Source organism: Herpailurus yagouaroundi, unplaced genomic scaffold, assembly GCF_014898765.1.
Source record: "Herpailurus yagouaroundi ecotype Mexico unplaced genomic scaffold, PumYag 161, whole genome shotgun sequence".
Classification (NCBI taxonomy): domain Eukaryota; kingdom Metazoa; phylum Chordata; class Mammalia; order Carnivora; family Felidae; genus Herpailurus; species Herpailurus yagouaroundi.
Genome location: NW_024412402.1, coordinates 20,015,039 through 20,041,795, shown reverse-complemented (window position 1 = coordinate 20,041,795; position 26,757 = coordinate 20,015,039). Strand labels below are relative to the sequence as shown.

At 50.0% G+C, this 26,757-nt stretch overlaps 1 protein-coding gene across 5 annotated transcripts in view; it reads right to left on the bottom strand.

Annotated features, from left to right (window-relative positions):
* The window catches only part of FLI1 (Fli-1 proto-oncogene, ETS transcription factor), a 131,073-nt gene that overhangs the window by 36,827 nt on the left and 67,489 nt on the right, over nt 1-26,757 (bottom strand). For 4 of the 5 annotated variants that reach the window (XM_040483512.1, XM_040483513.1, XM_040483516.1 and 1 more), the window contains 3 exons: nt 18,648-18,859; nt 7,868-8,022; nt 3,337-3,540 (listed from right to left, as the gene is read on the bottom strand). In XM_040483512.1, the coding sequence (XP_040339446.1) occupies nt 3,337-3,540; nt 7,868-8,022; nt 18,648-18,859 (571 nt within the window). The remainder of the gene's footprint in view (nt 1-3,336; nt 3,541-7,867; nt 8,023-18,647; nt 18,860-26,757) is intronic. The other variant, XM_040483517.1, reaches the window with a different exon arrangement.

Genomic DNA, 26,757 nt, shown 5'->3' with positions numbered 1-26,757 from the left:
CTTTTGTGAAAGTGTGAATTTGGTGCTAGAGCTTCTTACCCCACACGGTTTCCTTGTTTTCTGTGCAAGCCCAGAAAGATCAGATACGTTGGAGGGATCCAACGAATGTGGTGTCTTCTGTGTCCAGGAGCTCAGCTACTTGCGCCCCACCTCCTGCCAGAGTGGGGGATGTTTGAGCCCCGGCTCCCTCCTCAACAACAGGACAGAGGACAAAGCACCAGGAATTAGCACCCCTCTCCCCTGCCTCCACTCAGCTGCCCCAACCTCTGTCCCCAAAATACCGGCCTCCCTGCCTGAGCACAAAACATCCGCTGGAAGTAAGTCTGGAAAAACAATAAAGTGTTTGAAGGCATGTTGGTCGGCGCGGGGAGGGTTCCCTGCAATCCTGCGTGCAGACAGTCACCAGGCACATACCTCCCGCAGGGGTCTTAGCTGGCCAGACACCGCCCAACACAGAGCGTCCCCGAGGCCAGAATCCGAAGGGAGACACCAGTTGAAAAGAAGCCTGAATCAAATTTTTTTTTCCCATGATGGTGCATCATTTTACGCTTAGGTTCCTCAGAAGGCCCTTGGACTATTACCATACTATGCTCTGGCAGGTTTTATTTTCTTTTTTTGAGCCTTCATACAGCATTTTAATTTTCGCTTCTGCAGGCAGACATGGTTTTTCGATCATGGCACCGAGCACTTCACATTTAGCTGTTGCGCTCAGCGTCGTATCAGATAGGCACCTTGTTCCATCTCCTCTCCACCCTGGAAATTTCCTCTGCTCATAAACAACTTTCTGGAAACTTCATATTTTTATTGCTTTGGGGGCATATCTACATATGTAGTTATGGGGCCTATCTTCCTCAACGTCTACAAATATTCTTGAAACGAAAGAAGGAAAGAAGCAGCGAGGCATGCTTTTTCTTGCCCTCGTACTTGTGGCCCCCAAAAGACCAACGCTTCGGCCCTCATGCTTCGCAACCAGCTCACTCCTTTGCCCCTTAGTGTCTGTGCTCCTCTCTCATGATTACCAGGGGCGACCTTAGCCAATGCCTGAGCCATTGGGGCAGGTGTTGGTCTTGCTTCAGGGTCTGTGGCTTGGGTTCTTTGGTGGCAGGAAACCCTAATGGGGACTTTGGTTGTTTATGGACCTGCCAGAAAGCAGGCCTGAATGGTTTCACATGGCATGAAGGGGAGTTCCCCACGTCAAGTCAGAATGCACTTGAACATTTCCCCAACAAAGGCATCTGCCACGGAACCCCAAATTATTGGTCCCTTAAGGTGATCGGACGTACTGTCCATGTTGCTGCTGTCTCTCTCTTCTCCCACAGAGAAAGTACAGGGGCCAATGATTCCTGGCCCTCCACCATATGATGCCCAAAGAAGCAGAAAGGTGGGCTCCAACAGCGTCCTTGCTTTGCTGATCCACCCTTCTTGTGCCCAACTTATGTTGCTCACTTCCAACCTCTTCCCTGCCTGGCTAGCATTGCTGCGGGGCTCTGTGCAAAGAAACTATTTTTAAAAAAAAAATTCCATAAACATTTAAAGGCTGAGAAATACAGATCATTAGAAAATGCTAATTCTCCAAAGCTCAGGAAAACTGGGTAGAGAATCGCCCCCTTTTTTTGAGCTTGTTGTTTCTTGGGCTGACCTCACGTTGCAGCAAGACTCAGACATGAGGTAACTGCTCTGGTGTTAACATACACTGCATCATCCACACTCTCTTGCTGGTTACCAGACGCCTCGGAGAGGTGACCAGAGTGCCCGGAGGCACCAGTGGAAACTTCCAAAGGCATTTAAAAAATTTTTTAATTTTATAGCCAGTGTGTGTTGCTTCCACCCCATGTAGCATGCTGCTGTAGAATGAGACAGAAGATTACAGAGATGGTGAGCTGAAGCCGCACTGAATGATGGGGAGACAACGAAGAAATAACCAACCAACCCAGAGCCCAGGAGACCAGGAAACGCAGCCCGCAGGCACTGTCCAAAGACCTCAGCTTGGAAGGGGCTTTAAAATCATCAAGTTCCTTCATTCCAAAGCTTAACTCCTACAAGATTCCCGGCAGCTCTGGCTATTTTTTTTTTTTTTCTTAATGTTTTTTATTTATTTTTGAGTCAGAGAGAGACGGAGCATGAGCAGGGAAGGGGCAGAGAGAAAGGGAGACACAGAATGGGAAGCAGGCTCCAGGCTCTGAGCCATCAGCACAGACCCCGACGCGGGGCTCAAACTCACAGACCGTGAGATCGTGACCTGAGCCGAAGTCGGATGCTCAACCGACTGAGCCACCCAGGCGCACCCAGGCAGCTCTGGCTATTGACGGCGAACACTGAATCCAAGGTTGCCTGTCTATCCCTGCTCAGGGCTGACCGTTAAAAAACTCCCTCGTAGAAAGAACCCCTGTCAGTCTTCCTGCAGCATCACCTCCCTGATCTCTGTGCCACCTTTTCTGGCCACAGACAAATCCTTCAGTACTTGGGGTCACTGATATACCTACCACCACGCTTGGATTTCCAGTGAAGCGTTAGGGCTGAGGCTATTAGCATGCCTGAAAGAATTGTTCCTATCTCTGTGCATATTTAATAGTAAATGAAATGCACATGGAAATGATGGGATCTTGGTGCCTGAGAACTCTGATATCGGATAAACCTTTTGAACGACTACACAGTTTCTTTCGTAAAATCGCCTTTTCCAAAGCTCTTTTTTCCTTCTCGCTGCGCCAGAAGAACATGTCCAAGAGACCCTCACGCACATGGAAGGTCGGCTGCTCCCGTTTGGCGGGGAAGGGTGCGTCGTGAGCAGCCCGCAAAGGTGGGGTTCGGGTGGGCCAGAATGACACCAAAGAGAAGAGGCAGCTAATGTGTACGCTTTCAACACCTTAAATCCTAAACCCATGAATCTAGAGTTTACCGGAGGAACTTGGAATCATTGCACACGGAAATACCAGCCAGGGTGTCCATCTATTTATAATTCCAGGGCAAAGTAGTTTCTGGAAAGGGGTTCTCCTGGCAACTACACTCTGGCAGGCCCCACCGGGTCACAGCTCCCTGCTTTTTTCTCCAGTTCTTATTCCGCTTCCCTTGACACTACGGGACTGGGTCAGCCCCCTTTCAGGGTCTGTAGGAGCCCATGAGACCTTGGCAACTTCACAGGCCTTGACGTGTGAGGCTCCGGTAGCATCTGCCCAACATAAACTGACTGTGGGGGGAACCAGTTTCCTTTTCCTGGATTAGCTCCATGGGAAATCGGTCTTCGTTTTGACAGGGCCGTTCAGAGTCTTCTCCCAGCCCTGGGGACTCGGCCACACCCTCCGAGGGGCTCCGCTGCCCAGAAACAGACAGGACACTTACTTTCCCTGAGGTAACTGAGGTGTGACAACAGCACTTCCGTGTTGTAGAGGGAGGTGGCTCGGAGGAAGTCCTCCTTGTTCATTTTACACAGTTCCTTGCCATCCATGTTCTGGAAAAAGGTTGTGTCGATCTCCATCAAGCCATACTCCTTTATCGCCCACTCCAGCCACTGCCGCACGTGCTCCTGAGTCCACAGCGTGGGGTCTGCAGAGGAGAGGGCTCATTAGCAAGGGCAGGGCCGGCCAGGACCCCCCTGCCTTCATGAAGGCTGCGTATACCCTCTCTCTCTCCATCCCTCCTTCTCCTTGTCCTCCTCCTTCCCCCGTTCCCCCCTTCTCCCTCCCCCCACTCTCTCCCTCAGTGGGAAAGTGGGTTCCCTCCCAGATGGTCCTCCTAGAACTCCCATCTGGCTCCGCCACATCTGGCACTGCCTGAACCACTTAGCACTCCGGGGAGGTTCTTAGCTGTCTCCCTAGGCATCGTGACAGAACATTCCCTTTAAAGTATTTGGAGGGCCTTTAAAACCTTTGCTGGAGAAATGGTGGCATCCAAATGAAAGTAAACACAGTTCCACGGACCCAGGGACCAAAGTCCTCTGGAAAGGGAAACCATCTGTATCTTAAGAACATTAACGATTGCACGGGAAGAACACCGATCTCTCCGATGGCTACAGAAGGGAACACATACGTGTACACTTTTACTGCAATTCCATCTGTACGGTTGGAAAACCCAGCGCTGTGAGCCTTTAACATAAATCCAACCTGGGTTTTCTCCTTGTGGAGACAGCTGGGTTGAAATTTCTACCAGATCATCCCCCACACGTTTTTTATGATATTTAAGTCCCCAGAGATGAGGGAAACGCACTGGGGAGAGAAAACCTTTCAGCCCTTCAGCCTTTGAGTGAACAAAAATAATGTGATGATGGAGGTCCTCTCCACCCAGGGGCCTCACAGCTCCTTTCTGGCTAGGTGTGTGGATGATGGGTGTGGGTATGCTTTGAGGGCTGGCGATGAGTTCCAGCAAATTCCACAGCAGGTAGAGCACTTGTGTCTTATCACAGACTGGAAGCCGTCTCTTTCCTTGGCAACCGATTATCAGCAAATCCAATAGACACCTTAAATATGCCCATCAGAAAAAAAATGCCCATCACAGAAGAAAACTGCATGGCTCTTGGCCACATGAGATATCTGCCCATGTGAAACATTTAGGCCAGAAACCACATAATGAAGCAACAAATTTCATGGTGGTAGTTGAAGGAATCATGGCTGGAGGGGAATAGTGTGAACTTGGAGAAATACGGAAGGCTGCCTGGACGAGGGGAGGAGGCTTGGCCTTGTAGGCAAGCTGTCAGCCCCCAGCTTCTACTGGGCCTGCTTCCTTAGCATATTTCCCAGGGAAGGATATCTGTGCACCTTCTCAGCCCTTCACCCTCTCATTCAGAGTCTGTGAAGGTTCTGGGCAAATATGGGAACCAGGTTTGGAAGATTAGGAGTGGCCGTGGGGAAGGGAGTGAAGTTCTGTGGCCTCCCTCTCACCGAACACGAATTCCCCAGCACTTTTACTCAGAGCTTCTGCTGATCACCCTTGTTTGCCGTGGGTTCTCCCTTTCTCCTTGGTTTTTACATGTGAGTAGCTAGGTGGCAGGGGCTGAGTCTGCTCTGCGAAGGGCCCAGCCTCGGCCCACGGGCGGGAGTGGTTGCTGTACTGGCGCTGGAGGTACAAGAGATGGCAAAAGAGGAGAGAAGAGACTTTGGAGTTCAGGTCACAGACTGCCGCCCAACAACCAGTACCCGGTAACTGGCCTGGATCTGGGGGGCCTACCGTGTGCCAGCTGCCTCACACGGCCCGGGGCTCACGCATCTAGCAAAATGGCTGTTGTCTTCATTTTACAGATTGCAAGAGGAGTTTGGAAAGGTTAAGTCCCCAGCTCAACCCTTGAGCCTTCCCAGGACTTCACTTGGTGGAGGGGGTGGGTCCCCCTGAGCCAAAGCCCCTCCTCTTGCCTTCCCACCTGTGAGTTGTTCTGCCAAATAACAGAGCTCCTCCTAACGCTTCATTGTACAAGTCTCTATGCATCTCTCTCCCTCCCTCCCTCTCTCTCTCTCTCTCTCTCTCAGCAATTTCTTGGTTTGTTGAGCTCTTTTACTCTCCAGAAACAACTAGGCACGGGCCACTGGGAAATGGAAATATTTTGTACCATTTCGGAATTCTAAAGGAAAGCGGCACAGGTGGGCAATGGATTACGCAGCATTTTTATTTCATCTGATCTCCTTTGCTTCATCCTGACTCCTCACTTTTAGCGTTCGAGGCCTCAAATCCGATGTTACGCCACGTAGTTAATTTATTTTAATATTTCCTCTCTTGCTTTGGGCTCTATCACAATATTATTTCTCTCCCTTTACAGCACAATGAATTCTAAAGCTTCCACTCTGGATCACGCTAAACTCTTCCAAATGTATTTCCTGGATGATTTAGTCCTAGTTTCTTCCCATCTGAACCTGAAACTGGTGATTAACCAGAGCCCTCGTTTATACTTGTCTCAAAATCTCCACCATAAATTCGATCAGTTGTTTCACAAACGTTTTATTGCCTTGATTTGTGGACTTGCCCAAATGAAACTTTCCCCCAAATGAAACTTTCCCTCATGTCCAGGCGGCTGGCCTGGAGGAAGCCAGAATGTCTGATGATAATGTTGAAAGACCTCACCAGAGGGAAAGTAATGAAGTAAATCCATAGCCAGCGAATTCATTGCAAGAAAGGCTTTGAAAACCCTTTGATAAGAATTCACGCTATTTTCACCATTACTGCTATCATTATTATTACCTTGGTCCACTGAAGGCTGACATTTTGATATTCCTTTTGGAAGTATTTCAACACCAACTCAGAGTGAAAGGGTCAACCAAGCAGCCTGTCTGTTTGCCCCCTCTCTCCTCCCAGAAGTGACTACGAAAATGAGATGGCATCCATATTTGGTTCAGAGACAATCTCTGATGCCCTGACTCTTCGGTGCCGAAGAGTGCCTTCCCACGCTGGCCACTGTTTGGCAAAACAGGGCAGTCTGATGCCAGATGTGCAAAGGCCCGGCGAAGCTTGGCTTTGCTTAGGGGAGAGCAGCGAGGTCCCCACCCTGTCTGCATTATCGTTCCTTCACGGTCGGCTTCCTTTGATGAGAAGGGAGGAACACGGTTTTCTTGGACCTTACAAATGCACCTGAGCTAAACATTCCTGGTGTCTGAGGGAGGGAGAGAGGGAGGGGGTCAAACGTTAAATGACATAAGTAGCGTAAGTAGAGAAAGCAGTTAAATGCGCCCGGCATCTGGAAAGTGCTCAGAAAATAGGAACTACCCTCCCTCCTCCTGTGTGAAGCCGCGTGCTTGTGGAAAAGGGAAACTCAAAAAAATCCTTTATGAATAGTTTTCAGGTCCTGCAGGGCACAGAAAAATTCCTATTTGCCCAGCTCCTCCTGCCTCCCTGGGTCCCACACCTCCCACCTTCTGCCACCTTGAGTTTGGCCCGGCGCATAGGGATGCTACGCGGCCATAGTCCTACGAGATGGTGAGACACGGCTTCCCATGGAAAATAAATACAAAAGGGCGTAGGAAGGAGAGGCTCATTACAAAACCATGCCTTCTAGGCCAACAAGCAAATTCCTTTGCACTGCCTCAAAGAGATGTCTAATCCTTTGCCCTCAGACACCACGGCACTTACACTTTTGCGAATGGAAGGGGCTGTGCCTTTTTGGTCATGTTATTTTGGTAAGATTAGTTTTAATCCCTGCCCTGTAATTCACTCTGCTTAAGATTTGGACGTTCCCGCTCCTTCTACCTGGCACCGACTCTACCCGCTGCAGTTTTCAAACCCCCTTTCTGACCAGGCTGCTGAGCTAGCTGGTCTAGCTGAGGCAGAGCATCCGGCCAATGGACAGAAGGCTTGAACAATGATTTTATTTTCTGTAACCAAACAGCACCAATACCTAGGAAAAATAGGCTATTTTTACATAATGACATAACTTGCTGCACACGTTAAGGCGCTCCATTTGTTAAATATAGTTATTTCTATTTTGAAACGAAGAGAGCTGGCTGTAATTTTGGAAAGGTGGAAGCTTGCAGATGCCAGGAAGTACTGCCTGATGGACATGACAGACCTCTGCGGCCACTCTTCTCCTTAAAGGCAAGGGCGGGCCCGTCCAGGAGTTCCTGGGACTCCTTCTGGTTTCAGACAGCCTTGCCTCTGCCCTCTTGGCAGTCCTCATCCTGTGGTACCGTGTCCTGAGGTCGAGTCTATGACGTGCCCTGTTTGAGGGTGGGCTCCCGGCACCTGCCCTTCAGGGTGCTGGTGACACTTGGGACACTATCTTGAAGGACAGTGGGAAGGAAGGTGAGGAAGGTAGCCCTCCTAAGTCAGCACTTCCATAGCGAATAGGTTATCAGGTAAAGGTTCAGATGCCCAACTGGGACAAGCCCGCCCTCCAACTACTAGCCCAGGAAAGTGAGGGCACGGATGCCAGCATGCAGCCTGGTTCCCAAAGTACCTGCGGGGACGATGACCCTCCTCTCGTTGGTGGTCATGTTGGGAGGAGGGGGGCCGTTCTTCTCGTCCATGTAGCTGTTGTAGTTCATGGCGTTGGACTCGCTTCCACCAACTAGCTTGCTGCATTTGCTAACACTGCAGTCCACTGGAGACTCCCTGAGGCGAGAGGACACAAAGCCCAGAGGAAGTCATCACTCCGGCTGCCATCAGCACAGCGTGGGCAGACAATCATGGCGCCATTTCCCAGCCCCACTTGGTGCAACGCTGCTGCTGCCTTATTTCTATCCTCCACGCCGCCACCAGGGTTTTCAAATCCCAGCCCAATCCTATAATTACGGCACTTAAAAACTTTTGGCAGCTCCCTACTGGCCTCAGACTAGAGTCTGGACTTCTCAGGACCGCATCACAGCCCTCCCAATCTGACGGCAGCTGACATTTTTAGCCTTGTTGCCAGGCAACCTGTGCTCCAACAGCACTTGCCCTGGCCTTGGCCCCCAGGTAGGCCTCCGCCTCCCACCCCCACCCCGGCACTCTGTTTCTGCCATGGTTCTAGCTCTGGTCACGCTGGGTGATTGTTAACTTAGCGGGTCCTCTTCCCCCGCTGGATTGGGAGTTTCCTGAGAGATTGACAGTACTTCCTCCTTTAAACCTCAACGTCTTACGTAGTGCCTTCTATAGGAGACGAGTGATCAATGTTTGCTGAGTGAAGTATTTCTACTGTACATATATGATTTTGACGCATTTCTTGTACCCGGTTCTATTTTAACTTCCCAATACCCATCCAACGGTTCATATCTCCTCTTTATGGTTAAGGAAACTGAGAGGTGAGGTGACTGGCCCAGGGTCACACAGCTAGTGTGACCTGAGCAGGACTCAGGTCTTTGGTGTTAAGCTTCTCCATCAAAACACCCATACGGGCATGCCTGGTTGGTTCAGGTGATAGAGCATGTGACTCTTGATCTCTGGGTCCTGAGTCTGAATCCCACGTTGAGCATAGAGCTTACTTTATTTTTTCATTTTTTTAATGCTTATTTTCAGAGAGAGAAAGAGTGTGAGGAAGAGAGGGGCATAGGGAGAGGGAGAGAGAGAATCCCAAGCAGGTTTCATTCTGTCAGGAACAGAGCCTGACGTGGGGCTTGATCCCCTGACCCTGGGATCATGACCTGAGCCAAAATCAAGAGTTGGATGCTCAACCAACTGAGCCACTCAAGCACCCCTATTTTTTCAAATTAATTTATTTATTTTGAGAGACAGAGACAGAGAGAGAGAGAGAGCACAAGTTGGGGTGGGGGTGGGGCAGAGAGAGAAGGAAAGAGAGAATCCCAAGTAGGCTCTGTGCTGTCAGCACAGAGCCCGACATGGGGCTTGATCCCATTAACCATGAGATCATGACCTGAGCTGAAAGAGTTGGTTGCTTAACTCTTAACTAAGCCATGCAGGCATTCCACAGAGCTTACTTTAACACACACACACACACACACACACACACACACACACGGGCTGGTGGCTTCATGAAGAAGGAATAGAATCCAAGAACTTTAACCTGATAGAAAGGCTGTGGCCTTTGTGGCCTTTTGCAGCCCTGGATGCCACGCTCATGGAAGAACCAGAAGGAAGTGCAAAAGGCAAAAGACATCCAACTCCGTCTGGATGTACGGAGCCCAGTTAGCACCTGGTGTGTTGCAACATGGGTGCAGGGAGCCTGTTCCCTGGCGCCAGCTCAGCAATGAGCAGCCGTCTGGAGGTCTAAGCCGACACTCCACTTGTGGCCACCCGTGTCCGGGAGCGGGCCAGCAGAACGCTCCACATACCCCGCCAGCCCAGCATCGCGGCCCCTCCCAGCGTGCCTGGGGGAAGTGCGGTCCTGCCCTGCCCTAGCTTCCCTTCAGCCCCTCCGGCAGCAGCAGGACCAAAGGAGACAACTGGAAAGCCCTGGAGAGGCTGCAGCCGTGGTTGCACAGCGCAGGAAGCATTGGACCTGGGAGACAGCCAGTTCTCTCAAGAGCTCCAAACCAGGCCTTCAGACCAAGGAGTTCAGATAAGGTTCAGATTACAGCTGCCCAACCTTGGGCCGCAGAACGACTCCAGGCTTCCCAGGGGCCTGGCCGCTGCCCTCCTCACTCTGCTTTGGGCAGGGACCAACCATCATGAGGACTGAAGGAGCCAGGTCGTGCCAGATAGGGCCTCGCCCATCCCGCGGCCAGTGGCGGCACCTCCAGAGGTCGGGAGAGCAGTCCCTAACACAGAGGAAAGGAGTAAGGCCTGGGGTTGGGGGGCGGGGCGCGGGGGGCGCGCGGGGGGGGGGGCGGGGGGCCCAGGCAGGGCAGGGGGGCCAGAGCACATCCAATAAAAGACAATTAAATGAATTTGTCTCTTAATCTGAAAGGAAAAAAATATTGAAGATCACTTATCATAGCTGGGAGATAAATGCTCCACTGAGATATTAGAAGTCAGACGGTAATTTTTTCCTGATGTCTTACAGAGGGGAACATGGGCTGAAAATGAAAATAAGATGTATAACTTACACATGTTAGAATTTAAGGTTTTACTATTCGCCTACTGTTTTTCCAGGCAGAGAACCAAGAACCAGCCGTCAGAGCCCCAGATTGTTGAAGGTTTAATGTCCCCATGGCAGTCTGCGGAGAGGCAGTAGCACATCAGGGCTTTTCACCAGTTTGGCCCTTTGGCTTCTGCTGTTGAAGGACTTGGCCCGTCCGGAAGCAGTCCCAGAAAGACCCTGGTCCTGTGTCTGAGCGGAGCTCTGGCCAAGCTCGCCGGGTCCCCCACCCTCCTCATGGCTAACCGCAGGAAGGCGCGTGCGCGCACTCACACACACGCACCCACGAGTACACGCGTGCACACACACACAGACACGTGCACATCCCCAAAACACATGCACACGCACGCCGCCGCGGCCTGGCGGCCTTTCCCAACATACTTGTCCACTGTGAAACAACCCAAGTGCAGTGGGAGTTTGCAGGATTAAGTTGGCCTTCAACCAAGGGAGCGACGTTTTCATTGGCTGGGAACCCCGTGGCAGAGGGTGGGGTGGCCAGAGCACGCGCTTCCTCTGCCGGATGCTTGAGTGCAAGGGCCATGGGCAGGGGTGAGAGAACTTTCGGGGAGGAGAGCAACATCCAACTGGGGGCGGGCATGACGGAAGAGCGGGTGCTCTTCCGTAGGCCGTGCCCCCCATCGGCAATATCAGGGAGACAAGATTCAAAAACTGATTTCCCCTGTCAGCTGGGCCGCTGGTGATTTCTGAGCTAAAAACCGACCTCTTGCCGCGCAGGGGTCAAAAGTCAGAGCCACAGAAATTGCCAAAGTGGAGCAACCCTTTATGCCATAGCCACCGATGGCAGGGCCGGGCCTTGGCGCCAGGAATAGGGAAAAATAAATGCGAAAAGAGGAAACATTTGGTAAAAGGCACCTGGTGAAAAGAGGAGCCATGAGCCCTAAGATGAGCACCTGCCGGGAAGGTGGGTGCCCAGGTCACAGGATAGGCCGGCTCCCAGAAGAGGACATCAGAAGCACAGCCAGGACCGGGGTTCTCTTGCCGGGGTGACCACTGGGGGCCGAACGGTAGATGGAACCTCCACGTAAGTTCTAGTTCTGCTTCCTCCTCGCTCCTTCCACCCCCCCCGCCGCCCCGCCACTCTGGATGCACCTACTCCCTGGCAATACAAGGCAAGCTGTCTGGCCGCCCACTCGTGGGTGCTTCTCCTCTGGAATGAGGCCCTGTCCTCAGTCCCAGACCCCTCCTCTAGGGGGGCCCTCAGAGAAGCCTGGCATCTCCCTGGTCCACCACACTTGCCCAGGCCGGCCCTCCTCCGAGCGCCCAGGGGGAAAAGGAAGGAGAGCCATGCCTTTAACCTCCGGCCTGCCCTCCATTCTCAAGCTCTTGGGCGCTGAGTCTCCACCAGACAGCACAGGCCTTACATGCAGCCATCGGGCTTGACAGCTACTGCCAAGGGTGGGTACTGGCGAAGCCCGGCCTACAGGCTGCTCTCGGTGAGGCAGCTGGCGCCTGTGAAGAGGCCCAGTGAAAACAAGAGGGAGGGGGAGGGGCGCACGGATGGAGGGGAAGAGATTTGGCCACTCAGCTTGCCTGCACGGCTGCTAATTTGTATTGAGACCTGCACTTACAGCTGACGTGGGGTTGGGGCCCGCAGGCAGCCGATAGCACTAGGACAGGTGACGAGGGGGCCTGGGGTGGCCACTACAGAGCAGGAGGAGGTGCTGGCTCAAAGAGCGTAACTCAGAGCATCTCCCTCTCAGGATGGCAGAAAGCCATGGCAGGGGAGGCCGCAGCAAAGGTGACATGGACCCTGCAGCCTTGTCCTCTCTTTTCCCCTTGGGACATAAGCTCTTGACTCTTCCCGTTCTATTTTTGTGGGTTCAGTGAACACTGCTTTAAAAATACCGCCAGCAGTTTCCCAAAGTGCCTTGCAGGTGTTAAGCAATTTAAAACAAGGTGAGAAATCTTGGGTGTTTGGGTAAAAGAAGATTGGGTAAAAGGGGTCTCCTGAAGACGACCCCTTTAGACTATGGCAGATGTCTTCTATGTTTACAAGTGACATAACGGATAAAGGGTTAGTATCCAAAATCTGTAAAGAACTTATCAAACTCAACACCCAAAAAACAAACAATCCAGTGAAGAAATGGGCAAAAGACATGACTAGACAACTTTCCAAAGAAGACATCCACGTGGCTAACAGACACATGAAAAGATGCTCCACATCACCCATCACCAGGGAAACACAAATCAAAACCACAACGAGATACTACCTCACACCTGTCAGAGTGGCTAAAATGAACAACTCAGGCACCAACAGATGCTGGTGAGGATGCGGAGAACGAGGAACCCTCTGGCACTGCTGGTGGGAATGCAAGCTGGTGCAACCACTCTGGAAACTGCATGGAGGTTCCTCAAAAAATTGAAAATAGAGCTACCCGACGACCCAACAACTGCACTGCTAGCTATTCATCCAAGGGATACAGGTGCACTATTTCAAAGGGGCACATGCACCCCCATGTTTATAGCAGCACTATCGACAATAGCCAAAGTGTGGAAAGAGCCCAAATGTCCATACACTGATAAATGGACAAAGAAGATGTGGTATCTATCTATCTATCTATCTATCTACAGCGGAATATTACTCGGCGATCAAAAAGAATGAAATCTTGCCATTTGCAACAGTGTGGATGGAGCTAGAGTGTATTATGCTAAGTGAAATAAGTCAGTCAGAGAAAGACAAATATCACATGGCTTTACTCATATGTGGAATTTAAGATACAAAACAGATGAACATATGGGAAGGGAAGCAAAAATAATATAAAAACAGAGAGGGAGACAAACCATAAGAGACTCTTAAATACACGGAACAAACTGAGGGTTGCTGGAAGGGTGTTGGGTGAGGGGAAGGACTGAAAGGGCGAGGGGCATTGAGAAGGACACTTGTTGGGATCAACACTGGGTGTTATATGTGAGTGAGGAATCACTAAATTCTTTTCCTGAAACCATTATTACACCAGATGTTAACTAACTTGGATTCAAACTTTTTAAAATAAATAAATAATTTTAAAAAATATATCTATATACAGCAAAACAAAACAAAACACAGACATCTTCTCTACCTTCCCATTCAACCCAGAGCAACTCAGAGTGCACCCCGTGGATCCACAAGTCTGTGGCCCAGGCTGGCTGTCCGTGGATCCTCTGTATTCACACAGTTCCTGCGAAGTCTCAAAGGCCACCCAAACCACACAGTTGCGTTAGGACCTATGACGTGTGTCTCCCATGTGATGTTAATGCTGTGCAACAATTAAGCAAATCTGCGCTGTCTTTAGGATTTCTGTAGGATCCGCGCACAGGCGTGTGCCTATGACTTGTTTTTAAAAAGAAATACACAGTGGGTTAAAAGCAAACTTCAAGAAGAGAAAAAAAAATCATCCATAATATAGCCATCACCCTAACCCCATAGCTAGTTTCATCTCCATACAGGATAGGTGCTCACAGCTTCTCCGGAACCCCAAGGACAGCTTCCCACCCAGGTTATGTGTGACATGCTCCATGCTGCAGGGTTCAGAACTTAAGGAAGCACCTTAGGAAGGTGTTTTGCAGTCACAGAGGCAGAAGTTACAGGGAGTGTGAGGCCGATCTTCCTGTAGGTGGAATGTGAAGTCTCTACGTGTCTCCTAAGAGCATCCAGATCCTGCTGGCCAGTCCCATAGGGGATGTCAGGCTAGACTAACACCGACTCAGATTCTGTGTTCCAGGCACATGAGCCAAGCAGGTCCTTGCATTTCTCCTCCATAAAATACTATTCTCTCCTTCACGGGCTATTTTCCCCAATCCCTCTGGGTGAAGCAGGATGCGGCTGACAGTTATTTGCAGACCACAGCTTGGGGTCAAGTTGCTGAAGCCTACACAGAACCTATATGGGCCACGCTGTTTCAAGAACAACTCACTCTAGCAGATTCAGCCACAACAGGAAGATGTGGAGAAAGAGAGCCAACCTCCCACAACACGGGCAAGCTAGGCTTTCTCTGAGCCACCCAAACCTCAATCTCTCCACTTGATTCCGAGCCAAATGACTTAATGCTGGGATGAAAAGCAAGAAGGGCATTATAGCTTTAGGCACAGAGAACACCTCCCCCAGAGACACAAATACCTGTGGGTATTCCAATAAGCATGAAGTAACTTGGAAAACCCAAGTTATCAGAGACTATGGAGGGAATCGTGGGATGGTCCAAAGCATTCTAGCTCAGTGCTGTCCAGTTGAAGTAGAGTGTGAGCCACATACATAATTTTCCACTTTCCAGTAGTCGCATTTTTAAAATAAAAAAAACCAGGTGAAATGAATTTAAAAATATGTGAAAATAGATTAGTATATGAACTCACTACAACCAAAAGATTATCATTTCAACATCATCAGTATAAAAAATAATTAATGAGCTATTTTACTTTATCCAGCGGCGGCCCCCCCACTAAGTCTGTGAAGTCTGGTGTGCATTTTAGATCTCGAGCACATGTCAGTTTTGGATTAGCCACACTTCAAGGGCTCAGAAGCAGCATGCGGCTAGTGGCTACTGCCTTGGACGCCACAAATCTGGTCCATGAGCCAAGAGACCCCAAATGGGGTCAACACACAGGGTTGAGGACGAGAGATTTAAATCGCCTGGCATCTATCTCATCGTGTCATTTCTTCTTTGCATGATCAAATAGTAGAATCTATCCTCAGCAAAGACGTTTTTCTGAAAACCCCTGCTCCCTGCTGCCCACCAGGCCAGCTTACATGTGGGCTCCTGGAGAATATTTACGAGGTGCTGGCAATGGCCGTCCCTAGCCTGCGTGGCTCCGAGAGCCCACGGTATCTTCTTTGTTCCCCCAGGGTGAGTGAGACTCCATCCGTCTTTCTGAACCTACTCTATCACCTGCGGACGGTCGGGGTCAGGACGGGCAAATCAAAAGCAGGGGCTGCTTTGTGCGACCAGAGCCACGTAAATACCACGTCTGTTCTTTAGAGGTGTTCACACAGCTCTCCTCCAGCTGGCTTCTGGTGTGACTGCAGCCAGGGATGGCTGGCAAGCGGGTCCTGAAACTCGATTTCCTTGCCCCAGATTAATAGGTCGGAGTGCCCTGCGGGGGAGTGAGAGGTCAGCTCGACAGTGTGGCCTCCCCCTGAGCACAGATGCAGGCTCTAGCCGAGGCAAAGTGGGCAGACCTTGGTTTCTGTCCTGGCTTGTACACCATGACCCATATGGCTTTGAAGAAGTATCTTCACCATTGAGTCTCGTCAGCCACGCATTCACTCACTCATTCATTTCACAACTCTTTCTGGAGCACGGATCAGGTGACAGGCATTGCTCAGTAAACAAAACGAGGCCCTGCCTGCATTTTGGTGAGGGATGTGATACGAGCTAAGAAGAATCAAAGCAAGGCAAAGAGTGACGGGTGCTGTCTTAGAGCAGGCGGTGAGGGAGGTCTGCTGAAAGGTGACATTCAGGCACAGAGACCTGAAAAAGTGGGAGAGAGAGTCCTATGACTTGATGGAGTCGGAATGCTCCAAAAAGAAGGAATACAGGCATGAGACTCTGGGGCAGGAGAGTGCTTGGGGTCCAGAGTCTTGTGTGGCTGGTGCGGAAAGAAGGAGGGAGACAGGAAGGAGAAAATGAGTTTCATAGAAATGGGGGCCAGGTAGAAGACTTTGGGTTTTGTCACAGGCAGTAAAGGATTCTGAGCAAGAGAGTTAAGTATTCTGAAAGGATGGGGTGTCTGGATGGCTCAGTTGGTTAAGTGACCGACATCTGCCCAGGTCATGATCTCACGTTCGTGGGTTCGACAGCAGAGAGCCTGCTTCAGATCCTCTGTCTCTCCCCCCCCCCCCCCGCTCTAAAAAATGAATAAACATTAAAAAAATAAATATTCTGAAAGGGTGAGTCTGAAGAACAGACTTTAGGAAAGCAAGCAGAAGCGAGGACAACAAGGGGCAACTGAGGCAGCCTAGAAGGACAGGTGCTGCCTGTCTGGGTTGGGGCGGGGCAACAGAGGTGAGCAGCGGTTGGGATTCAGGCTACAACAGACCAAAGACTCTCCAAGGGTGGAATCTGGATTTTCAATAAGCATCAGGAAGGTCCTGTGGTTGGGCCAGTTTGGGAGGTATTGCTGAATTGCCTTCCTTGCTGCCAGGCTGAGTGCCGGCAGAAATTGGACCAGGAGCCCAAAGGCACAATGTACAGGGAGGGAGGGAGCAGAGAGGTGGCCCACAGGCCAGGAATCAGAAAAGCCCAGCTCTGGTGCCAGATTTGCCTCCTCTAAGTCCTCAGACAAGGCGTCTACCACTCCCCACCCCCAAAGCCCAATTTGCCTTCAAATGTCAAAATGTAATGGCGACATCTACCTCACGGGATCATGGTGGGAAGCAAACCATAAGATAATATGGAAAAATATTTAACAAACGGTACCCTCCGTCCACTATGAGGGGCTCACTGTCCTTATTATCTGTGTGGAGAGATGCTCATGTGAGGGACTCCTGGCTCAGAACCTCCGGGCCTTCCTAGAAGGCTAGACTCTGGGAAGGCGGCTGTGATTCCGGTGACTGGTTCTGGTTACTGGGATTGGAATGTGGAAGGGCTAGGGGTTCCCACAGGCGAGTCGGAGACCAGGGATTGTCTGGGGGAGGTCTCCTTCCCAGCTGCACACTCGCCGCCTTCTCTCTCCTTCTGTGGACTTGTTTCCTTACCGACCTCATCCGCTTCTAGTGAAAACTCTCTAGAGATGATGCCCAAACCTACATTCCAGCCCCCAAATATTATCTGAGCTTTAGTTTCCAAGGCCTAGTAGACATTTTTTAGCTGGATGTTCTACTGATTGCTCCCAGGAATCTCAGAGGGAACACTGACATCTCTTCTCAAAGCATTTCCTTTCCTATGTCCCCTGGATAACATCACCATCCTTCCTACAATCATCCAAGCTCCAGTCATTTTTTGTTCTTTCCTCTCATATACCCTCCAACCCCCAGAGACTTCAATGTTTGTCCATCTGAACCCTGCTAATTATCCCTTTGACGTGTCCTTCATGCATGTTCTTCTTTTTATTTCCCTAATCATTAAAGTCGCTCAAATTGAGAACTTGGTAATCTCTTACCTGAGATATTTCACTACCTTCTTATCTTTCTGAGGCTCCCTTCCTCACCGCTGTATACAAAGACCCTCAGTTCTGTCAATGAAACTCTGAAGACGTCAAATGTCAAGTCTACGCTTAAAGTCAGTGTCTGCATACAGAATAAATTCCATATTTTTTTAGCCTGCCATTCAGGGCCCTTCATTAATTTTCATTTTTATCCCCTTGTGCTATAGGCCCATTGACTTGCCCGATAGTTCATGAATGAGACTAATATTTTCTCTCTTTTTTGCTCATGAGGATCGCTATCACTGTGGAGCACTTTCTGAGTCCCCAGCACTGTCTTGGGTCCTTCCTCCGCAGCATCAGACTTAACCATCGGGACAAGCCTATGAAGAAGCAGATCCTCTAGTCCTGTTCTAGGAAGGAGGCAGCTGGTGATCAGACAGCTAGATAGCTTGTCCAAGGGCAGAGGTGGGAATGAAGTCTGGGCTACCTGTCCTCCCGGCATGCCCTTCCTTGACCCTCTGATTCTTCTCTCCTTGGGCTCTCTTCCCTGCATTTCCACAAGAACAGTCTTACTGCCCTGGGCACCACCAAGTTCAACTACACTTTCCAAGTGTGATGTGCCCTCCCTTGCTCAGTGAGACCATAGGTGGGCTCACCTCTGTCGTCACTTCTGGACTTTTCCCGTAAGGATGGTTTGGTCACCTTTGCTCTAGTAAGACCCACCCAGAGGGGTCAAGTTTCTTCAACAGGTCAGAGAGGGTAGGTTCTCACTAGGGCTTCCCCAAGAGGGGCTCTACCTGGGCCTGACACACAATAGGTGTTCCACAAGTAGCGGCAGAGAGGGCCGTGAGTCTGACTCTGACCTGGCTGTTGAGGGCGGTACTAAGACTTAGAGAGCCAGGTGGGCTTAGAAGCCAGTAGGGCTTCCTGGCCCTACTCTACTCCCAGCCCTCAGTTTTATAGCCTTCTCTTGTCTCAGCTTTCTAGGGACTGACTCAGGCTCCCTGGCCCAGCACCAGCAGCCACTTCGGTCAGATCCGCTTGACTCAGACACCTGGGGAGCAAGCGCGCCTCAAGCCTCCACCAGCCCCTCACCTGGCAGCTGGCCGCACCTACCCCTGGAGCTGCACAGGCCTGGTGGGCTTACCTGGATCCATTCATGTGGTCATACTCCCGCTTGACACTGACCCTCACCGGCTGATTAATCCATTCCTGCTGCGGCGGGAGGGGGTTGATTTTGTGGGGCTGGCCATAGTCAGGACTCCCTGAGGCGGTCATGTCGGCCTTGGGGAGATGGGCCGCCGCTCCGTAGGCAGAGTCGAAGAGGGACTGGTCGTCGCTCACCACCGACAGAGCCTCCTGGAGGGTCAGAGAAGGAGACCGAAAGCCCAGTGTCAGTTCATCCAGGGTTACTCTTCACCTCCTCTCCCTCTGAGCTGGCAGGGTGGCCCAGGGCTGCCCCAGGCGGTTGCCCAGGTTGCTGATTGACTCACACTCTGGGGGGCTGTTTATTCCTACGCAAACTCCACAGGTTCTCTGAAGGTTATCCCGGGTGAGGAGGGAGTTTGGGCAGTGGAGTGGGGAAGGAGGAGCCATAGGAGCACTTCCACTGTTGTGTCTGCAGAAAGGAGGGCGGGGAGCCAGAGGCCAAGAGGGGTGGTCACACAGCGTGCACGTGCAACGTGCCAGTGGCACTTGAATGCCGAGCTCTGTCAGCCATAAGCAGAGAGGCCTCTGACCAGCTGTGTGGAGCTGTCAGGCTGGAGGGGGATATGAAAGTGAGCATTTACTTTATAGGTGAGGCCAGTGAGACCCACCCAGAGAGGTTAACTATCCAGCCCAAGGTCACACAGGGGAAGGGTGGGGCCCAGGGCTGTGGCTGCATCTAATTTCAGTTTCCTTATCTGTAAACAGGAATAAGAATAGCTTTTTCAGAGCCGATAGGTGGGTTAAGTGAGAAAAGTTTTGGTACATACAGGTGTCTAGCTTGTAAGAAACAACCAGCAGTTTCCGCAGGGGTTCCCCAGGGTGTGCTGGTGTATCTTACACACATCCATGATTCAACTGGGAGGCTGCCTGCCTCTTGGGGACAGCGCTCTGTCATGCTTTCTTGCCTGACTCCTAGAGAGGATAGCTTCCTGTCTTAATGTGATGATTCAGTTTGCCCAGGAACGAGGGCAGAATTTCAGCTCTGTGGATGGGGGCAGTCGAGGAGAGGCCCTCTGCAAGACCCTCAGTCTTCCCGCTCATACCGTCCCATCGCCCAGAGGAAGTCTGGCTTGTGGATGCCTGAATTGCAAAAGAAAGCCTTGCACTTTGCAGAGATCGCCTACCAGCCAAAGCACCACCATAAGATTCTCCCACTATTCCAACTCACATCACATCACGGACCGGGGTGTGAAAATCACTGTATCGCATAATCACACCAAAGTAAGGGGACCGCTTTGCAGAAAAGAAGGACACAATCTAGAGGGCAGGATTAATTTACAATCTGTATAATCTACAATTACACAATCTATAATTAGGAAGAGGAGATGGAATAATATATGACAAATATCTAGAACAGCTTCTGGCAGGGCGCCTGGGAGGCTCAGTCGGTTAAGTGACTTCGGCTCAGGTCATGATCTCACAGTTCATGAGTTCGAGCCCCGCGTCGGGCTCTGGGCTGACAGCTGGGAGCCTGGAGCCTGCTTCGGATTCTGTGTCTCCCTCTCTCTGTCCCTCCCCTGCTCACACTCTGTCTCTGTCTCTCAAAAAATAAAGACACATTTAAAAAAAGAGAACAGTATCTGGCATATAGTGACCCCCAATAAATGTTAGGTCTCATGATTACTGGTGTTCAAGTAAAGATTCTCTCAAACTACTTGTTATGGGGTCAATCATTCCCTTAAATTCACATGTTGGAGCCCTAACTCCAATACCTCAGAACCAGACTGTATTTGGAGCAAGGGCCTCTAAATGGGCCTGATTCCGTTAAAATAAGACGTTTAGGATGGGCTCAATCCAGTCTGACTGGTGTCTTTGGAATAGAATTGTTGGACGCCCAGAGTCCCCCATGTGGAGAGGCAGCAAGCCATCCGCAAGCTAAGGAGAGAGCCCTCAGAACCCGCCAGCACCCTCATCTTGAACTTCCAGCCTCCAGAACTGTGAAAAAACAAATTGCTGTTGCTTTAGCCACCCAATGTGTGGTGTTTTGTTACGGCAGCCCCAATAGGCCACCTTTACGTAAGCCCTCCCTACACCTGTCAAATTACAGGCTGGTCCACCAGCTAAAGTCACTGAAGTCGCCGTTTCTCCCGGGGTCATTCTCAACCCCAGCAGGGCAGCCACATTTCAAAGAAAAAGGCTCTTCTGTGGCTGTTTCCTGCTGGGATCAGGGTAGAATTACTGGAACACACTCCAGGAAGTCTGCTTCTGCACCAGAAGGCTTTGGATAGTGTAGATACGGCCAGAGATGGAAGTTTCAAAGCTGAGCTACCTACACAATATTGAAAGGCTCCCGTCCCCCAAACAGGTGGGTGTTCCTTGATTCAGACCTAAAATACGCTGGGATCCTTGCTCGTTTTCCACCTAGTGCCCTTGTGTCGGGCTCAGAGAAAAGCTGTGCTGCCTGGAACCACTGTCTTATGGTTATTATATCCATTCTCCATGTCAGTTAGGGACCAGACCTGCCTTTGTATCCCACACCAGTTTTCAGTTGTCATCCAGGCCCACAGTGTTACGGTTCTAAGTTGAAAGGTTGACACTGTAATCTTCCAGATGGTTCAGCATGAGTCCCGGAAATTCCTAGGGTTCTATACTAGGAGCAGAGATGACGTTACCACCACCTAGGACCCATAAATGTGCTTTTGGTGACAAAGGTGGAGAACACTCACCAGTTCTGCTAGAAAAAGAGACTACGTTCAAGGAATCGTGTTAATCGTACCACAGGGTATTGTCTTCTACTGTGGAGAGCGGCTTTATGCTCCGTCATGCACAAATCTTGGAGTTTCCAATTACAGAATTTCTCATCTCCCATCTTCTAGGTTAGGGGAGAAGAAATTGAAGGAAGGAGGCCTAGGAGGCAGGACTGGGGATAGTGATGCTCTGGGGAAGCATGAAAGATCCCTCTCATCATTAGCCCCAAAGATGGTGGGCCAGGAAGCAAGAGAAAGCAGGGTTTCAAGTCCAAGGGGGCCACACAAGGTGTCAAAACCAAGGTTCGAAGCAAAGATTGCAACAGAAAACAGATAAGACAAGTTGGGGGTTCTGGTGGCAGACCGTGGAGAAACTTCTTAAGGAAATGAGAATGCACACTTACAGGACAAAGTGTAGGTGTAGTAAAGGGCACAAAACCTGTCCGAACTCATTTTGGAAAGTAGCTCACAATCAGTGGAAACTCCAGTCAAGTGACAACATCACAGGACGAGAGATCCCTGATCCCCTCCAGAACATCTGTCGCTCCTCCTGTCTGACTTGTCTACCTCCAGGCACGTGTGCCTTCCCAACACCTGTCTTTGTCGAGCTCTTTCCACTATGACTACACACACTCGTATGCTCTGCCCTCATTCAGCCCACTTTGCGCACGGAGCTCCCTTGAAAGTCATAAATACATCCTGCCACAATCCCTGCTCCGATACCTCCCAGAGCTCGCTCCGTGTTGACCATAGCAAATCTACTGTCATCTGCTTGTTTTCCCACAGCTCAGCTTGGCCCCAGATGTCCACCCTTACATTTCATGGCTTCCCTCTCCCGCGACTCCTGCCCAGCGCTAACTGTTTCCACTGCTCCACTCAGCGGGCCCCACTCACATACACTTCAGCGGTCCTTGGGCCGTGAGTACCCTTTCTTTGTCCTTTCCACCTGCGCACATATCCGACGCTTCTCATCTTCTGAGGCAAACAAGATCTTCCTCACCCATGAAACGTTCCCTGACAATGCCCTGTGACTCGTTTGAGCTTATGAAAGCCCAGTGAGAATACCGCGTGGGTAGGCGCATCCACCCACACACGTACTCTCTCGCTCTCTCTCTGTCTCGCTCCCTCTTCCTCTCTCTCCCTCTCTGTTTTCTATTTCCAGTCATTGATAAGCAAAGGGCTTTTTTTTTATTCTTAGAACAGTATGGAGAAAAGAATTAGTGGTTGGGGGAGGCTGGGAAAAAGGAGTAAATGAAGGAAAACAGCTCCCTGTCTGGCCTGCTGGACTGAATTAAGAAGTCTACTAAGGGCAGGAGACCAGAGATGAGGGCCACTAAGTGGGAATAATAGATTTGGGCAGACTACACCCCAAACAAGCTGATTTGAGATCCTGGTGGAAAATGAAAAATGGGGAGGAGAACATTCTCACCATCTCTGAAAGGAACTAGCACCCTTTTGGCCATTCAAGGCTGGAGCTTTAGGAGCATCCCAAGACGACACCCCTTCTGACTGTATGATGGGGAACCTTCTCTGAGGCGCTCTAGTGGCAGTGGGCGCAGGGAGGGGGGACAGGCATAGAGGAAAAGGCAAAAACGGAACATGGCACTGGGCAACTGACTTGTGGCCAACAGACTTGTGTTAGGGACTCATGTCACGGTAAATGATATGGGCGTAGTGACGAAGGTGCCACTATTACCACGTGAGGAGCTATGGAGCTGGCAGATACAGCTTTTCACGTGAGCTTCTCTTGCTATCTTACGCATGTCTTATAAAGCTGTTTACTTTCACTTCAACCCCTAAAACTTTGAAAAGTTTATACATAAAACTCCTACTTGTACTTAAAACTCTTCACAGGAAGGACTTGTTGGTCTTCATGAGCTTTTCACTGATGAATTGTTGATGAGAATTTCATTTGGGGATGATAGACTGAATTTAGAAAGAACTTCAGCACGAAAATTCACAAGCTATTCTCAGTGACGAAGTTCCTTCAGTTTTTAACGACCTCACTGTTTCTGTTCACTTTGGACAGGACACGGAAGACAAGTTATTCTTCTAAAGACTGTTGCGTCCAGGTTGCTTTAGAGCATGCGACATAAAAATTGACTTCCACGTGAAGAAGACAGAAAGCATGGGATCCCTAACCCCTTGTGGTACTCAGTTCTACGGTTAATCCTTGGCTTAGTAATTAGATTCTGAAAAGCATCTTTCCTTTGCTAGAAAGACTAGGCCTGTAAATCAGGGTGCTCTGGGCCCTCAGTCACTGAGTCCTAGACCCAGAGGGAAGCACACAGTCCCTTGACTCCTAACACGTTAGTACCCTACTTGATCCATTTACTGGAAAGCCCAGACAAGGGCAACTTGGAAAGGCAGCTTGAGTTCAGAGCTAAGTGGATCCCCATATTTGCCCATAGAAATGCTGACCAAGCTGTGTTAACCTTCCTTCCCATGATCCCCTGCTGGCCCAGGGAGCCAGCAGAGGTATATGGCCAATGGGGCACTCGTCTTGATACGGGACTCTCCTTACCCAGTTTGGGTGAGATGCCATTAGCACAACACTTATAATATTTCCTGCATTCTCATTATTGAAGATAGATCACAGCAGTCAATTATCATAACACATATTAAGCGCAAAACACTGTTTATACGAGTAATCTGATTTAATCCTCTTAGCAATACTTAGCAATACTATGAGGGATGTGCTATTATTACCTCTATTTTTTCAGATGAGAAAATGGCTAATTCAGAGAAGTGAAATAACTTGCTCAGGTCACACAGCAAGTGAGTATGATCTGGGATTCGAATTCAGGTTTGCTGCCTGGGCACCTCCCAGGGAGACTATAAGCACTTTGAGGGTACCTCTTGAGTTTATTGAGCACAATCTTTAACGTTGGAGAGATATGACCTCAAATCTGAGCTTGAACAGCTGCTCACTTGCGCACCACCTACTGTAGTTTATTTATACTCTATGAACTTCATTTCCATATCCGTAGAATGGGGGATAATAACAGTACCTCACCTGCTTGATTCTGAATGAAGGTAACATGAGATAATGTAAGTGAATTTCCCAAATAGAGTGTCTAAAGTTCTTAGGACATAGTAAGTACTCAAATCTAAAAGAAGCCCAATGCTGAGAGATGGCATTGGGACCCTAGTGCTGGAGTTGTGATGGGCGGCGGTGGGGGGGGGGGGGGGGGAGGGTAGATAAAGCCAGAGATCTACCTCCTTCTCCCCTGTGTGGCTTACTTAGAAGTAATGGAAGTTGCCTAAGACTCAAAATTAGCAGGTTCAGAGACAATAGTTAGATTTTGAAATGCAAATTCCATGGGTTTCTGAACACACAGCCTACTTGGCTAATGTGTTTCCACTCTTCTTTTTCAGACTTCTAGGTGACACAGACAAGATTCTGTTAAATAGCCATTAGGGGTGCCTGGGTGGCTCAGTTGGTTAAGTGGCTGCCTTCAGCTCAGGTCATGATCTCACAGTTCGTGGGTTTGAGCCCCACATTGGGCTCTGTGCTGACAGCTTAGAGCCTGAAGCCTGCTTCAGATTCTGGGTCTCCCTCTCTCTCTCTCTCTCTGCCCCTCCCTCGCTCATGCTCTGTGTCTCTATCTCAAAAAAAAAAAATTAATTAAAACAATTAAAACAAAATAGCCCTACAAGTGAGGAGAAGAGCCATTTACTGCTGAGATAATCAAAATAGTAGGTGGCTACTCGTATTGCCATTCATACGTCGTATATGCAATAAACATCAGAAAAATGCCATGAGTAGGTCTGTGAGTTCACTAAAAACAACAGCAAAAAAAACCTTTACTTTGGAATTTGTCATATATATCTTCTCCTTCCTTTCTTCCTTCCTTTCTTTCTTTCTTTCTTTCTTTCTTTCTTTCTTTCTTTCTTTCTTTCTTAAATACTAGCAGATGTATCTTCCCAAAATTTATTTTCCCTAGATTAAGGCAAATGTTATTTCCCATGTGCCTGTCAGTTGGGTGATAGGGGACTGTGGTCAGAGCGTTGCCACATGATGGCCTGGCTGATATCAATGATGAGCAAACAATTGCATCTCTGAAAAAGCTTTGCTGAAGCAGAGTTGGAAAAGCCCTTAGCGTATCCCAAAAAAAAAAAAAAAACAAAAGGTTTAAGACGGGTCCAGAGAATCTCCCCATTTCTTTCTTTCTTTTTTTTTTTTTTTAGGTTTATTTATTTTGAGAGAGAGCTTGAGCAGGGGAAGGGCTGAGAGACAGGGAGAGAGAGGATCCCAAGCAGGCTCTGTGCGGTCAGTGCAGAGCCTGACTCAGGCCTCAAATCCCCCAGCCATGAAAGCATGACCTGAGCTAAAACCAAGAGTTGGGCACTTACCCGACTGAGCCACCCAGGTGCCTCAGATCTCCATTTTACTCGGGAATACATGAAAGAAATTTCTGCCGTGGTCCCTCCCGTCCACAGGAAGAATGCACCCATCATCCATAGTTATGAGTCAAACGGAGTCAGAGGAGGAAAGTCCCTGATGCCACCGTGGAGGGAGACCCTTTCCCTTGCTCACCCTTACAGTTAGGCTGTTTTTATGCTAGCCCGGGGAATGACCCAAGACATGGGGTCCCAAGAAGCACGAATTTTACATTGTTTCCTCTCCCCTTATTTTCCCTCTCTCCTGTCCTGAACCCCTAAAGGACAGGTTTCTGTGGCTGATGAGCTTTGCTCTAGGAGGGTGAAAGGATGTCAAAAGCAGTCACGCCAAGGTCCCTGCTGCTGCCCTCCTCGGCGGGTCCACTTGACTCGCAGACCAGGCCTCCGGAAAGCTGATCTCTGGGTCACTGCAGGGAGCACACAAGCTTCGGCTTTTTGTTACATTCTTTGCATAAAGACACGAAGTCCCCCGCTCTTGCCAGCCAGGGAGCATACACAATTCAGACGAGAGCAGAATCCTCTGTCTTCTCGGCTCTCGGAAATCAGCAGGCTCTGCTGCAGTGAGAGCATCCAGCTCCGGGCGGGGACCTCATCACAGCCACACTGAAATACCACGAGGAGGGGGTAGCGGCCATCAGTTCGTTTTCAAGCCTTTTGCTTCACTCTCTTCTCTACCTACTGGCCCGGTACCCACTTCTTGTTCATTATGTCGGTCCCACAGATGGACAAAGAGAAAAGAAGGCAAATTTTAAGACAAGTTGGATAAGGAGGAAGGGGGCACCAAATATTAAGCAGAAGCCCCTCTCACAGGGTGTAGAGTGGGAACTGCCTGTGTTCATATCTGCCAGGTTGTCTTTTCCCAAAAGGGCCATAACGATATTTCCAGGCTTTGCCACTCCCCATCAGAATGCAGGCTCTACTTGGGGGGGGGGGGGGGGGGGGGGGGGGGGGGGGGGG